The 15,650-nt window shown below is 35.0% G+C and overlaps 1 protein-coding gene across 20 annotated transcripts in view; it reads left to right on the plus strand.

Moving 5' to 3' along the window:
- Positions 1-15,650, plus strand: part of bt (projectin protein bent) — a 276,654-nt gene that overhangs the window by 228,486 nt on the left and 32,518 nt on the right. For all 20 annotated transcript variants that reach the window (XM_017609687.1, XM_017609704.1, XM_017609702.1 and 17 more), the window contains 2 exons: positions 5,184-5,525; positions 5,611-6,653. In XM_017609687.1, the coding sequence (XP_017465176.1) occupies positions 5,184-5,525; positions 5,611-6,653 (1,385 nt within the window). The remainder of the gene's footprint in view (positions 1-5,183; positions 5,526-5,610; positions 6,654-15,650) is intronic.

Below are 15,650 nucleotides of genomic sequence, written 5' to 3' on the forward strand. Positions count from 1 at the left end.
ACCGTTATATGAAAAGCGGCCGTAATTTTAGTCCGATTTCAATAATTTTCAACATTTTGCTTTTACGTGGCAAGCACAATAACCATACCGAGTTTGATACAATGTGGTGGAACGGTTACCGAGATACAGATATTTGATCATAAGTGGGCGGTGGCACGCCCATTTCCAAAAATTTTATCATAAACGTATTTCTTGGTAAAGAGTTGTTGCAAGCATCAATTTTGAATAAATTAGGTTAAATATTTATTGATTTATCGAAGATTTTGTATTTCTCTAAACTACCGTTATATGGGATGTGGGCGTAGTTATTGTCCGCTTTTACAAATTTTCGGACATTTGGTATGTNCGTATTTCTTGGTAAAGAGTTGTTGCAAGCATCAATTTTGAATAAATTAGGTTAAATATTTATTGATTTATCGAAGATTTTGTATTTCTCTAAACTACCGTTATATGGGATGTGGGCGTAGTTATTGTCCGCTTTTACAAATTTTCGGACATTTGGTATGTTGTACCAAAGCCAACAACTGTGCCAAGTTTGGAAGAAATTGGTGCAGCGGTTACCAAGATATACACATGTAACCATAAGTGGGCGTGGCTTCGCCCATTTTCCAAAAATTTATAATATTCTTATTTTTCGTCTGAAATTTATTGTAAATATCAATTTTGAGTGAATAATCTTCAGTAGTTACTAAAATATTGCAGTTTTCGTATTTCTAAAAATTACCGTTATATGGGAAGAGGGCGTCATTCGATTTCGCCCATTTTCAATACCAACCTACCTTGGATAAATGGAAACCTGCGTACAAAATTTCGTTGAGATATCTCAATTTTTACTCGAGTTATGGTGTACACGGATGGACGGACAGACATGGCTTAATCGACTACTCTATTCATTCTGAGCACATTTGTCTATATCTATCTTGATTCGTTTTGGCTGTTACAAACAACCGTTATGTGAACAAAGTTAATACACCCTTGTGCACAAGTGCGCTCGGGTATAAAAATTTGAAAAGAGGATTTGTAGCCTTTTAAAATGATGACTAACAACTTATCGTGTGTGGTATACTCAATAACGAAGTTTACTCTCTCATTCGTCATTCGCACTCCAATTACCCTTCGAATTAGTTAGTTCGGCATACAACGTTTTGAAATCGCATTACCTCATGTAGGTAATTCAGATCAAATTACCATGCGAATTACGAACAAATTGCTGCTTTCCCTAAATTTTATCGGAAATTTATCGAAACCAGCTAGCAAATCGAATCTTGCACTTTTTCTGGGTACTAAAAGTAAAGTTAATAAATATGTAAATCACCAGTTTAATTCAAAAATGTATACATTTTTAACAATAGCTTACATTTTGCATCAGAGCTGTGTAAGTGTAAAATCATTTTCAATTTTAAATCAACAATTTTTTTCTATTCAGTTTTCATTACTTATTCAGTATTCATTACTATATCGTTGTTTATTTGGGTAAAATTAAAATAAATTTCACTGTTCAATATTGGATTTGGTGTGAAGTATGCAAACGAGAACAACAAATATCAACTTATTGAGCATTAGCCTCATTTATTTAAAAAACAAAAGACATTTTGCTTGGTAAAATTTCGATTCTAAGAATGAAATGTTTTTAAACTAACAAAAAATTATTAATAAAATTTGAAGGATTTTAGATACTGCGTATGGTAGCATGAAATTTTACAATCTGCTTAATTGTCAGGTTGTTTTTTGTATCATAGAAACACATAGCAACTGATTTCACACTTACAGTGGGATAAACTTAAAACCTCTAATATAAATTAGTTAAATTTAGTTAAGATTTTTTTGTATAAATTTTAAGTTTTCGTTTGGAATAATTTTCATGAACTAATCTATTAAGAGATATTTTTAGAAAATTGCCGTACATCCGACATCTATTAAAATTTTGACATCCTCATCTTTAGAAAAAGAAATTCAAGACACAAGTTAATGTGCAAAAATTAAATTAAAAGTCTCCTTATATTTATGGAACGTATAATAGAAAAATTTTTATTTCATAACCAGACTTTATGAATAGCCTACTCTATAAGTAATAGTAGAAATTCCGAATAAGTAAGTTCAGTCAAGATGTCATTCAAAAGTTTTGAAGAAAATCACTTTTCTCTTTTGTGAAAATTTGGGACTATCTTATGCGAGTATTGTCGGCAAAATGTTAGTCTATGAATGATTAAAAATTAACGAATAAATGGTTAATCGCAAATAATAATTAAAATTAATAAAGCATTCGCTGTGGTGTAGTGGTTAGAAGTGCGCACTACCATTCCGCAGGGCGAGGGTTCGAGCCAAGTTCCGGCTAACATAAAACAAGAAAAAGTTTTTTGTAATAGTGGTCGGCCCCCGGCAGGAGTCGGCGTAAAACTGTAGATCCCTTCCCTTGGTGCGACAACATCAAGGCGCATGCCACAATCGGAGGAGTCGCTCGGCCAAACACTAACATATGTCGATGGTCCTCTGCAATAACGGCACAACTCAGGTTTTTGAGATATATAGTGGATTAGGTTAATAAATAACCATATTCTTCTGTGGCAAATCGACATAGGCTTTGTTGTTACCAATCCGGCAGAGGCAAAGTTTTGCCATTTGGCATAAAACCGAAGTAGCCAACCCTTACAACTGAACAGTGGCAAATGTCTAACATTAATCGTGAATATTGGCATAAGTCAAAAACTGTGAAATAACGACACTTTTCGTTTTGTTTCGTTGTTCAGCAACACAAATGGAATTTTTTTTTCGTTTAACTACATACCAGTTGTTACTTATTTCGTATTTTTGCAGTCCAACACTTACTGAATCTTTAGAAAGAGACATAATTTGAATTCTCTGGTTTGCTTATTTTTAACGACAAGGGGCAACATTTCTTCAAATAAAACATTAATTACACACGCACAAATTTTGCCTGCAATTTCGATCACAATTGAACACTGCACTTCACTCTCGTTTCGAATTTTTGAAAGCGTTTTTTAAGCTATTTAATGGCTGAACACTTCTCGGGGGCACTTGATATTGTAAAAAAAAATATGCGCAATCCGATCCCTAACTACATTTTTTTGTAAAGAACGCCCGTTTAATTTAAATTTGTAAAATTACAATTATTTCTTTTGTTTTGTTTACATCTGTCATTTGTTACAAATGAAGAAAAGTCCAAGAGTTCCCAAATATAAATATTTGTATATCTATTTATTAAAAAAATAATTTATAATAATAATTTATTTAAATAATACTTTATTAAAACACAAATTTGAAGTGCAAATACATTTGCAAAACTGTTTATCAAAAAATATTATTAATTTGGCAGCATACTATAGTTTTCATGCATTTTGAGAACAATTAATCGAATATCTGTACATACATATGTATAGCATATACTTATGGCGGCCGTGGTAGCAGAGTGATTACATGTGCGTACTTCCACTCCATAGGACCATGGTTAAATCCCTGGTCAGATTATAACCCAAAATAGCAGTCGTCCTTCGGCACGCAATGACAAACCCTCGAGTATATTTCTGCTTAAAAAACTCTTCTTATAAAATAATTTGGTGTTCGGAGTCAGCCTTAAATATGTACATAGGTTTCTCCATTTGTGCCACAACAACAGAACTCATGCCTCAAGTTTGAGCAGAAGCTCGGCCAAACACTTAGAAAAATATTTTAGCACCAAATATTTATTTGTTTACTTATTTTAAGGGAAATGGCAATCTTCTGGTTTCACATTTTGAGTACAAAAATCTCAACCCTGATACAACAAATAGTATTAGTACTGAACGATAATGACAGATTGCATTCACATAAACGTACAATCGTACATGATTGAGTTTTTTTTGCATTCACATTCTCTATGTGAATGGGTGTCAACCATTCCATAACACATTACATATTTTGTGTTTATAATTTGTAACTAATCTTAAGAGTGGTTGTTAAATTTTTTAAATCAAACAATCACATTTTTGAAACGAATAAAATTAGAATGCACACTCAATTGATTCAATCATTACACAGCTCTGTTTTGCATCCATTTTTTAGCGAACAAAGTTACTCACAATGCCGAAGTTGTATTAGATTGTTGGGAGTTTTCATTTTTTCTTAATTTTTCTTATTTTAATCATCGCTAATTTCAAAAATTTCTATGAAAGTTACCAATTATGTATGCAGTATTTATCTAAAAGTATTCGCGAAAAAATGTATACCTCATTTAATGAAATCATGTAAAATTATCGAAGTTAAGCAATTTAAGTAGAAATACGGTCTGGAGTTTTCCAATCTTTTGCGGAGTGTTACTAAGAAATTCATCAAGCACCGTCATGAAAATTTTTTAAATCTTCCAGAGACCAATCCCCCTAAAATATCGCTAACCTTGAGTGGTTTATGATTACCATTACAGGCACGGTCACTAGATTAGGTATCAGTTTGCTCGAAAATAAATGTACTTTTATACGTATGTATATAATATCGTCGAGGCCTTTGCAAAACCACCCATCGGACCAGTGGCAAAACGGCCTAAATGGCCGTTGTGGCAAAAGTACGATTTGGTAACCACAAACTCCAAGGCATCGAGACTTATGCATAAAAATCTTAAAATCATTATAAAAACAACATATTTTAACAATATTTTAATAGAAAACAGCTCATTTTTTGCTTTTATATTAAAATATCAATATTGTTGCCGCCACGAAGTTTTCGCGCAATGAAAATGTGGCTGTCAAACTACCAAATTGCTGGCAATATTTATCAAGATAAAAGCTCTGATAATTATTGCTTGGCAACTTTTATAAAAATTTTTGAAATTTGAAAAATTTAAGAAAAATAGAAGTTTTTAAACTTTACCCGACGGCAACTTCTAGCGATCTAAGTATACCAATAGATTGTTTAATGTCATTATAAAGATATATACGTAAATCCTCTTTATGAGATATATTCAAGCTTGTAATAAATAAGTGAAAATAACGGGTTTTTAATAAAAAAAAAACAAAGGAGTGTTCAGGAACTATAAGAACCCTATTTTCATGTTGTACTCGGCCCTACACAAAGTTTTGTTTCGGGTGTATTTCGTGACTTTATTTTTGTAAGACGGTGTTATCAGTATATTCATTACATTCAATATACACACGTACATATACATATGTATTCAAATCCAAATTATTTTTCAGCTTATCTGGTGGAGAATTGTTCGAGCGCATAACCACCGAGGGCTACTTCATGACTGAAGCGGAAGTAATTAACTATATGCGCCAGATTTGCGAGGGCATTAGACACATGCACGAAAAGAATATCATTCATCTGGACATAAAGCCAGAAAATATTATGTGCCACACTCGCAGCAGTACGAATGTGAAACTTATTGATTTCGGATTGGCCACTCGTTTGGATCCCAATGAAGTAGTCAAAATAACAACTGGTACCGCCGAATTCGCAGCGCCTGAGATTGTGAATCGCGAACCGGTTGGTTTCTATACGGATATGTGGGCCACTGGAGTCCTTGCTTATGTACTGTTAGTATCTTGAGTTAAATTATTATTTTAATACGACGCCGCTTTCTAACCTAACCAATTTTTTTTTTCTATTTTTGTGATTTAGGTTAAGTGGATTGTCGCCATTTGCTGGCGATAACGATATACAAACACTCAAGAACGTCAAGGCCTGTGACTGGGACTTCGACGAAGTCGCCTTCCGCCATATTTCCGATGAAGCTAAAGACTTTATTAAAAAACTACTTATCGCCAATAAGGAAAAGCGTATGACTGCACATGAATGCCTGTTGCATCCATGGCTAACAGGTGATCATAGCGATCGCTCACAGAAAATTGCGCGCGATCGCTACCTTGCATTCCGTGATAAACTTCGGAAGAAATATGAAGATTTCGACAAGTATTTACTTCCTATTGGACGCTTATCCGAATACTCTTCGCTGCGTAAATTGCTAATGGAAAAATACAAAATGCACGAAACTTCGTTCGATCGTCGACAAGCGGCACCACGCTTTGTCATCCGGCCGTCATCGCAATTCTGCTACGAAGGTCAAAGTGTAAAGTTCTACTGCCGTTGTATAGCTGGTGCTACACCCACACTTACATGGTCTCACAACAATGTAGAGCTGCGGCAAAGTGTAAAATTTATGAAACGTTACGCTGGGGATGATTACTACTTCATTATCAACCGCGTCAAGCTCGACGATAGGGGCGAATACATAATTCGTGCAGAGAACCACTATGGCTCACGCGAAGAGGTTGTATTCTTGAACGTGCATCCACTACCGAAAGAGCAACCGCGCTATCGCAGTGAAACGACGCCGTTGCGCCGACGTGATCCTCTACCATATACATTCTGGCAAGAAGAATCAGAATCGGCACCCAGCTTTACATTCCTTTTACGTCCGCGTGTCATGCAAGCTCGCGACACATGTAAGCTTCTTTGTTGCCTCAGTGGAAAGCCCACGCCGACTGTAAAATGGTACAAAGATGGTCGGGAACTTAGCAAATACGAATACTCGATGTCAACTTCGGACGGTGTTGTTACCATGGAAATCATCGATTGCAAGCCTTCAGACTCTGGCAAATACACTTGTAAGGCGACCAACTGTCACGGTACCGACGAAACAGAATGCGTAGTCATCGTTGAAGGTAAGAAGTGAATGTGATTAAGTTATATGCACATAAAGATACATACATTGCGCGTATTTAAGAGGAAGTGTTGTATACAAACCAATAGTAAAAAAGAAACGGTGGGGATGTAGATATCGAAGATGTTATTCCATTTTTAGAGAAGTTTTTAGAAATGAAAAACACAAACACATCTTTTGGCAAAATGATTTAAGTATGGAAGCGTATAATGCATATCGTCATCTATATATATATTTATTATTATATATATTATATTTATTTTATCTATATATTTTTTCTCTTAAAACGATGTGGGGAGTTGTAATTCGATGAAATCCATCATAGCAATCAAAACGTGAATTTTGAATTTTTTATAAGTTATGACTTTTTGGCATTTCAGTGACGATGTTGTTACGTTATTTTGCATTTCAGGTAACGATATGTATATGCACATACGTATGTATGTACAGTAAAACCCGCTTAAGTACCTCACGAAAAATGTCAGCTTTTTGAGGTACTTAGGCGGGTTGGGTACTTAAGAGAACCCGCTTAAGTACCTCGATGCGGGTACTTAAGTGAGCATAATTATTGTTGTAGTTACAGCGTCTTGTTAACTTACACACATTTAATGAAGTATACTTACGTACATACATACAGTTTGGACCAAATTCAAAATGATACTGTTTGCCGCTTATATTTATTAATTTTTAAGATTTGTCAATTAAAGTACAGTTCATTGCCTAAAAACATACCATATAAACTTAAGCTTCAAATTTTGTAGAAGTTCATAAAATTTTCATCAAAATTTGAAACTTTTTTCTCATAAGTGACCCCATTCAATTTTTGGTGTTACAAGTGGCAAAAAATTACTTTTGATTTTTTAGAATTTTTTTTTGCAGAAGATGCTGCGGGTTTCTTCACATAAAAAATGGTTTTTATTCGTTATATGGAAGCAACGCCGACAAAACATTCTAAAAAATCAACGGTAATTTTTAGCCACTTGAAACTTGCATGTTGTTATACTCACGGTAGCAATTAATATCGATTGTGTAGCACTGCCATTCCAAAATATGTAAATATTTTAAGAAATTTTAAAAGAGCATTTAAAAGGGGAAAATTATAAGTAAAATGGTAAATGGGGTACTAAAAATTTAGGTACTTAGGCGGGTTGGGTAAATAAGCGGGGAGGTACTTAGGAGAGGGATTTTCTTCAGATTACGTGCCTAAAAATGTTGATTACTTAAGCGGGTAGTACTTAAGCGGGTTTCACTGTACAATGAAATGTGTTCAGCTCAATGAGATAGATTCTTTGCATGGGAGATGCTGAATATCTACATATGTATGCATTACTGAAGTATTATCATCAATTTTTATTCACTGCTTCTGTAGCGTAGTTTTTTATTTATGAATATATGTATGTAAATGACAAATGTGAGTGCAAGAGTTTTATTGCTGCAGAATGACGATAACCCGTACCGACTTGAAGTCAAAGTTTTGGTTGAGTGCTTATACTGGGATCCCCACACGGTTCGACAAATTTAATTTCACGTAAACAATCGGCATGTTTGTCGAACACACCAGTGTTACCAACTCCAAAGGGCCGAAAATCCCATTCTTCTCTGAAAAACGCCTTGTTTATCCCATTTTAAAATTCAAAAATCCCATTTATGAATAATAAGGGTTAAATTCACAGAGCGTAGTTAACCACTGACAAGAGTTTAACTATCGATTTTGTTATTCACAATGCCCAGTTAACAAAAGTTTAAACCAGCATGCAACCACAGTTAAACTCTTGTGAAATTACATTTTTTTTTACAAAATTCAAATCTTAATAGAAAGATTTTGATTTTTAGAATTTGTATATTTTCAAGATATGAACTTCCTTAGCTAACTATGTGAATCTAAATATACTTTCATAGTTGAACTCTTGTGGGCGGTAAAGCTAACCATGATTTAACTAAGCACTGAATTCGGCCCTAAATATTAAGTTTGTAATAGCAATATATATGTTACCGGGTAAACCCAGTCCACCATATTGTTGCGTCCAACTTGTTTCCGCATTGGACGGATATATTAGATCTAGGTAGAACTAGTTTGTCCTAAGATTGGGTTTGGCCGGTAACATATATGAGGTATTTATAGCAGCCAGCTCCAGTTCGGTTTTCACTTTTCTTGCGTTGCACATGGCATGGCACAGCCGTAATGCGACTATCTCTGGTGTAGTATTTTTGTTATCAAGTTAACAAGGCCTTTCTAAGTATTGAAGGTGAAAATGCAAAAAAATAATTATCCGCAAAGAAAGTAAAATTCATGAAATTTAAAACTGTGGTTAGCTATTACAAAATTACGTTTATGGAAACGTTGTCAGCGTTCAAGAAATGCTTATTGGACGTCCTACCCGTCACAGCAAAATATGTTTTTTTTTTACATAACTCACAAATACGTTAGCTTCCCACTGTTTAAATAAGGTCCTCTTAATAAATACCAATATCAAATCAGTAGTGTTCATTTTACTCACGAGCTATGTGTCCTCATTAGTCTCGTCCCACCCGTCACTAGCTAAAAATGTTTTTTTTTTTCAAACATAATAATGGCATCAAATCGTAAATCGGACCATAACATTTTATTAACTACATTCGAGAAAATCGATATGCACGAAATGTTTTGATATAGTTTGTCTAAAATTGAGAAACGAATCCATCAACTCAGAGAGACGGGTGTCGTCGTTATCTCACCCGTCACTCTTGGGGAAATGAATATTTTCAACTTCGCGAGTATGAGAATGAACATTACTTATTGTGAATGATTAATAAGTAAAAAGAAGAAAAAACAAAAGAACGAGCGAATAAACAAAATGTCATCGAAATTTAAATTGAAATTGAGATGGTCGTGTAAACAGCTATAATTTCAAACCGAAATTGAGAGTTGAAATGGCGTAAGTTAAGCGTATTTTACATTAGTTGTCCATTTCAAATAAGAGTAAGAAAACATTCAAATTACCATCGGTCTTTAGTTTCAAAAAATGAATGGTCGCCGCAAATAACTTTGTAAGCGACAAGATTATAATTTTACAGAAATAAAAAGAAAATGTTTTTAATGGTGCACACTCATAAGCTCATTTGATTTGGTGTTCTACTTTTTCGGTACAGGAGTATTCAATAAACTTGCTCTTAAAGTATAAAATATTTATGTAAAATGTACATTGTACATTTATATCGTTAAAACTAAAGAAACTTGTTCTAAGAAAATTGTCGCTTACAACGTCATTCGCGGCGACCATTCAAATGTCTCTGAGGTGACTAGCGATTCATTTATAGACATTTAGGCCGATCTAGCCGAAGCATAGTTCAATTTTCGTTTTAGGAAACCGAATCTTCCTACTTTGGCTCGTTATCTACTTCTATTCAATTCAACTGTAACTTGCTTCTTGTTTCAGTCCACTTGGGGCCTGTGAATCCTGCCTTCTTCATTACTATCGTCTGTGAAGCCTGGACGTTTGTTGTTGTTGTTTTAGCACTAAATCGGCTAGTCTATCAACCGCTGTCGTCAATTTCAAATAGCGGCAGACCCAGGAAACGTGCTGTTTAACGGGATCAGACCAAAAAGGGAAGAGAGAGAGCTAACCTAACCCTAGCCAAACCTGTTATAGTATCCAGACATTAATGAGCTCCAATGACGGAATTCACGGGTCGAGAGTTAGTAAAAGTGGTGTTTGTCTCTCGGTGAATGTTGCTTAAGGCCTATCTGTACAACTTTGGGTTCACTGTTTGTGCGATGTACATCTGGCAGGAAGGTGGAAAACGATACTAGTAAATACAATACATACTCGATACTTTTCGTCCTATACCAAGCAATTTATGTATCGATACTTTTGAACCGAGTACCGAGTAGGTATCGGAAGATAGTACTTGTATCGAAAACCGATTCAGTAACAATTTTATTCCCGGACTTTTATTTTTTGATCCAATTTTTATTGTGAATAGTTAAAAAATTTTAGCAGTTTAATTTCCAACGAATAGAAAGTCCTACAAAGAAATACCCATTATCATCTAATCTAAGTCCACTTTTTGTGAAAACTCATATTTGGCTATAGGAAGGAAGATAAATTAAAAACGCAATGCGTCCGAAAGGATTAACTAACGTGATTTTTTATTTTTTCCCGTTTATATTCAATTTAAGGCAAATTTACTAAGTCCGAAAGAGGCACAGCAAATTTGATAAGCTCACAAAAAATTCTAAATATTTTAATTTGCAACGGAACTTTTTGCAAAATTCTTGAAGGAAATGTTTTGAAAGGTTGTTTTTCTCTCCTGTAAAATTTCTACAAATGGACTTAGCAACTTTTCAGTCTAAGCTGGCCATATGAATGCCTGCACTACATTATAACATTGTCCTCCGAATATTATCAAGATCATTACTTCTTTCAGAAATATACCATCGTTACTCTGCAAAAATGCTGTTGACTAGTGTTATAATACAGATAACTTTTATTAGTTAATTTGGATGAAATAAATTATAATTATTATCTTTGTACAAAATATATAATTATGTATAACAAATAAAATGCGTACATAAAAAGGAAGCAAATTCTGTTAACAAAATTGTGTGGGGATTTTACAAAACTACATATCGGACTTAGCACCTTTTTCTTGTTTTTAAACTTAAAGTTTTTCTTAAAAAGATTAACTACCATTCTTCTAAAATCAAAAACTATCGTTACATAAGTTATTTTGACAAAAATTCATAGACATGTGATAGCGTTTTTTTAAAAACAATTCTTATTTATGTACAAATATCGATATAAGTAGGTATCGATACTTTCAGCCCCATACTTAGTAGGTATCGATACTTTCTTTCGATACTACTTCCAAGTACAGGTATCGTTTTATCCCTAGGTGGATCAGCAGACAGACAACAGACAGCAAACAGCAAGTGCTATTTTGGTGTTTCCTGATAGCAGCCGAATTGCTTGCTGAGCATAAAGATACGTATGTTCCCTGTAGGCTAGGCAGCGTGGTAAATTAGTGAAACTCCTTCTGCTGGCTGAGAAAGTTTCGAGAGGTAGGAGTTAAACAAAAGTTAAACGATAGGCCGGTCTTGGTGGACGGCTTTAGAGGGGTGTGTTCCTTGGCTTATATTACGGAGGTGCTAACCACAGAGTGTAGTTTGAACGGTTGCCTTCACCAACGACGTGTACATTATATTGCACTGTGAGATAATTATATTCAACAATTTTTATTGAGACTGAGGCCGTTTTTATTGAAAAAATATTGTGTAAAAGCAACAACAATTTGAAAAAATGGTAGAAGTGATAGCTATTTCGGAAATCCACAGCTGACTCAGCCAGTTGCCTACGCACTGTGCTAAGTTCGCCTTATAAACTGTTGTTGCTTTTTCCACTTTTTTCATGTGAGCCAACTACAATCAAGCGCAGCTATTCCAGTGCTATTTAAACTTGATCATGTGGTTGTTGGTTTTGTTGGTTTTTGTTAATAATTCTATTTTTAGAATGTTTAACTTTTAGGTGTGCTCGTCCTTAAGTTATTTGTTTTTGTTATTTATGGCTTTATAACAATTATATTCAACAACTTTTATTGGGCTTGAGGCCGTTTTCAATGAAAAACTATTGTGGAAAAGCAACAACAATTAGTGATATGCTGAATTGTCGGTTCCCAATACTCGGCACCCAATCCGATTCGATACATTAAACCTTCTCTTTACATATACACTTCTTGTCAGCTGATTAAGTTTAGTCACATTTTTTAAAAAAGTCTAGCACATTACATAACCAGCACCACATTAATCCACATTTCAAACTTTTTACAAAATTAAAAAAATTCAACAAACTTTAACAATTACACCTAAAAATTTTAAACTTTTTATTAAAAATTTTAGGTATACAGTTTTATAGCCCACTATATTTTAGTAGATTTAACTACAATAATTTTTTTTTGCTGACGGTCCTAGACATTTTCCTCCATATAAAAGTAATTGACGATCATCTATCTATATATANTCCACTAGCATTATTTTCCCTTTTCGAGGTATGTAATAAAAATCCTATTAAATAAAAATATAAAATTTTATAATGAACTAGCTGTACCCTGCCACGCTTTGCTGTGGCGTATTCCTGTTATATGGATGATAAATTATTAACGAAACATATGTGTTTTGTTATGTAATAAATACTTGTGTGCACACAATATTTATTGTTTTTCCATTCGCTGCATAGATATCAAGGATATCTGATTTGCTTTTCCAAAGTTCGACTGGAGCATTATTGATTGTGATTCCGATTGTCAATCGAATTCGGAATTGCAATATTTTAAATTGAAATGGTGTATCGGTCGGAATCATGGGAATTCTTCACCTTTGAAAGGCCACGTTAAAATCTTTACTTACAATACTTTCTTCATCAATTTCTTTAGTGCGAGTCGCCTGCCGTTGCAAAGTTTTGGCCGATTAATATTCCGCAACATGATAATTGGCACACCCATTTTCAATTTCAGTATGTGGAGTCTACCAGGAAGATCAATCGAGTTCAAAAATTCCGTTGGATGGTCTTTTTCCACAACGGTGTTTATTGACGTATGTGCTATTTCCTCACGTTGAATGCTGGATTGAATAATATTAGTGGTACTCACCAACGTGGGCAAGTGGCCTGGCAGTCTGGTAAAATGGCAGATCAGCTCAAGCAACGACTGTTTTCAATACCACTATAATTTAGTTGATAGACATCCTTATTCTTCGCAGCAAGAATAGCCCGTTCACTGAGCCAATCAAGATTCCTATAATTAAATTTCTTAATAAAGAAACATTCTTTCGATCAGTTCTCCTTTCGATGTTTCTAAGTTACAAAAATTATCAGGCCATAAAATTTGTCTTAATCTCTCATTGACTGGCAGCTTTGCGTTCCCAATGTCCAGTTATTGTCGCGCGAATACTTCAGCTGCAGTGTATGTATGTTCGTCTTGTCGCAATGTTGACTATTTCAGGCAAGCATTTATCTCGTCCGCTAGTGTTAATCGGGGAACTACAGACAATGTTTGCGTAAAATCTCCTGCGAGCAATATCAATGCATTCCCGAATGGTTGAACGTTTCCACGCAAATCTCACAACAATCGATCAACGACCTTAAGCGATTTTTTATGTGCACCGGTTGCCCTGGAAATATTGCATGTGGGAGTTTCGATGATTTATATGTTCAATGGCAGCTCAAGAGCTGAATTGGCAATGCTCCCACCTGGTAACAATGTCGCAGCAATTCCAGACGAAGTGATAGCTAAGGTAATGCAATTTTTTGATCGAACCGTTGCCAGAATCCATCTGATAAGTACCACCTGGCGCATCCTCCCCCAACTCCGCCATTTATCATTTGCATATTCTTCTTCTACTTTGGCTTTGTAACCGCCTAAACCATTTTGGCCGAGCTCGACAAAGATCGCTAGTCAATTTCTCTCTGTGCCAACTTGGTCTCTCCATTGCAGCGGGGGCTCCATATTCCTCTGCTACCACCAGTGGATTGCGAGTTGAATTCTTTCACACCTGGAACCTCGGTTCCTATTGGAACGACATGTCTAAGCAAGCGGAGCCGCTGCATTTTCATTCCCTGCACTATGTATATTTCGTTTTAAGTCTCATACAACTCATCGTTCCATCGTATACGGTAATCCCCGTCGCCCACGCGTAGAAGCCTGTAAATCTTCCGTAAGATCTTTTTGTCGAATACTCTAAGAGACGTCTCATCGAATGTTGTCATTGTCTAAGCTTCTGCGCCATATAACAGCTCGGGCATGATGAGTGACTTATAGAGTGCGGTTTTTTATACGTCGAGAGAGGACTTTACTCCCGAACTGCCTACTCAGTCCAAAGTAGCACTTGTTTGCAAGAGTGATTCTGTGTGGGTTTTCCATGCTGATATTTTTATCTGTGATAATGCTGGTTCCCTAGTACACAAAATTCTCCACTTTCCCGAACTTAAAGCAGTCAACAGTGACTTGGGTTCCAAGGCGCTGACTGTTTTTATGACAGGAGATACTTCGTCTCGTCCTCGTTTACCACCAGGCGCATTCGCTTTACTTCCTTATTCAGTTAGGAAAAGGCAGAAGAGACTTCGCGGTTTTTGCTACCGATGATGTCGATGCCATCGGCAAACGCCAGAAATTCCACGCCGTTGAAAAAAAATGTTCCTGCATGGTTTAGTTCTGCAGCTCTTATTATCTTAACATTTGCATCATGCGATCGTAAATGCCCTTCTGCTTTCGCTTTGATTTTGGGAATCTTTGGTCGGGAATAGGAGTTCACAATAATAATGATAATCATAATCATAATAATATTATCTCAAGTTATTCAAAATTTTTTTACTCGCAATATACGTAGTAGGCAATGGCGACCCCAAACGAAATAAATTGTTTACGATTAAAAGTTAACTGATTTATAATGCTAGGGAATGTTGTCAACAGTTTTAAGTTTTCATTAAGTATTTTTTAAACAGCTTTCATGCGATAGTTTTTTTTTATTTTCGTTACTCTTTTATCATTTTGTTATTTGTTTCGGTAGTTTTTAGCTGGCTTCAAAAAAAGCAGAAGGTTATCAATTCGTCGGAATATTATTTATTGTGTTTGTTACCGCATAACTTTGGACCACGTCAACTGATTTCCAGGTGATCCCATACTAATTTGGTTTAGATCCGATCATTGGATCATGAAAAAATTAACGGTACTATTAAATTTTTTATGAGAATTGATGTCGGTTGTGTTTTTTGCTTAAAAATTTCTTGTTTATTAATTTTTTACATTAAGTAATTTGTGTAAAAGCTCTTCGTTGATAATATGATCACTTCGTTTAGGGATGTCGGAAAAACATCGAAAATATCGATGTTGTGCTTCGATGCATCGAAAATTTTCCACTCGATGTATAAATAGTCGATGTATTGATGCATCGATGTATCGATGTTTTTTGAAAACTGACATCTACGGTACATTGAACCGTCATTCCAGTTTTTCAATTGTTCAAAAA

Source organism: Rhagoletis zephyria, unplaced genomic scaffold (genome assembly GCF_001687245.7).
Source record: "Rhagoletis zephyria isolate East Lansing unplaced genomic scaffold, Rhagoletis_zephyria_1.1 Rzeph_scaffold_00248, whole genome shotgun sequence".
Lineage (NCBI taxonomy): Eukaryota > Metazoa > Arthropoda > Insecta > Diptera > Tephritidae > Rhagoletis > Rhagoletis zephyria.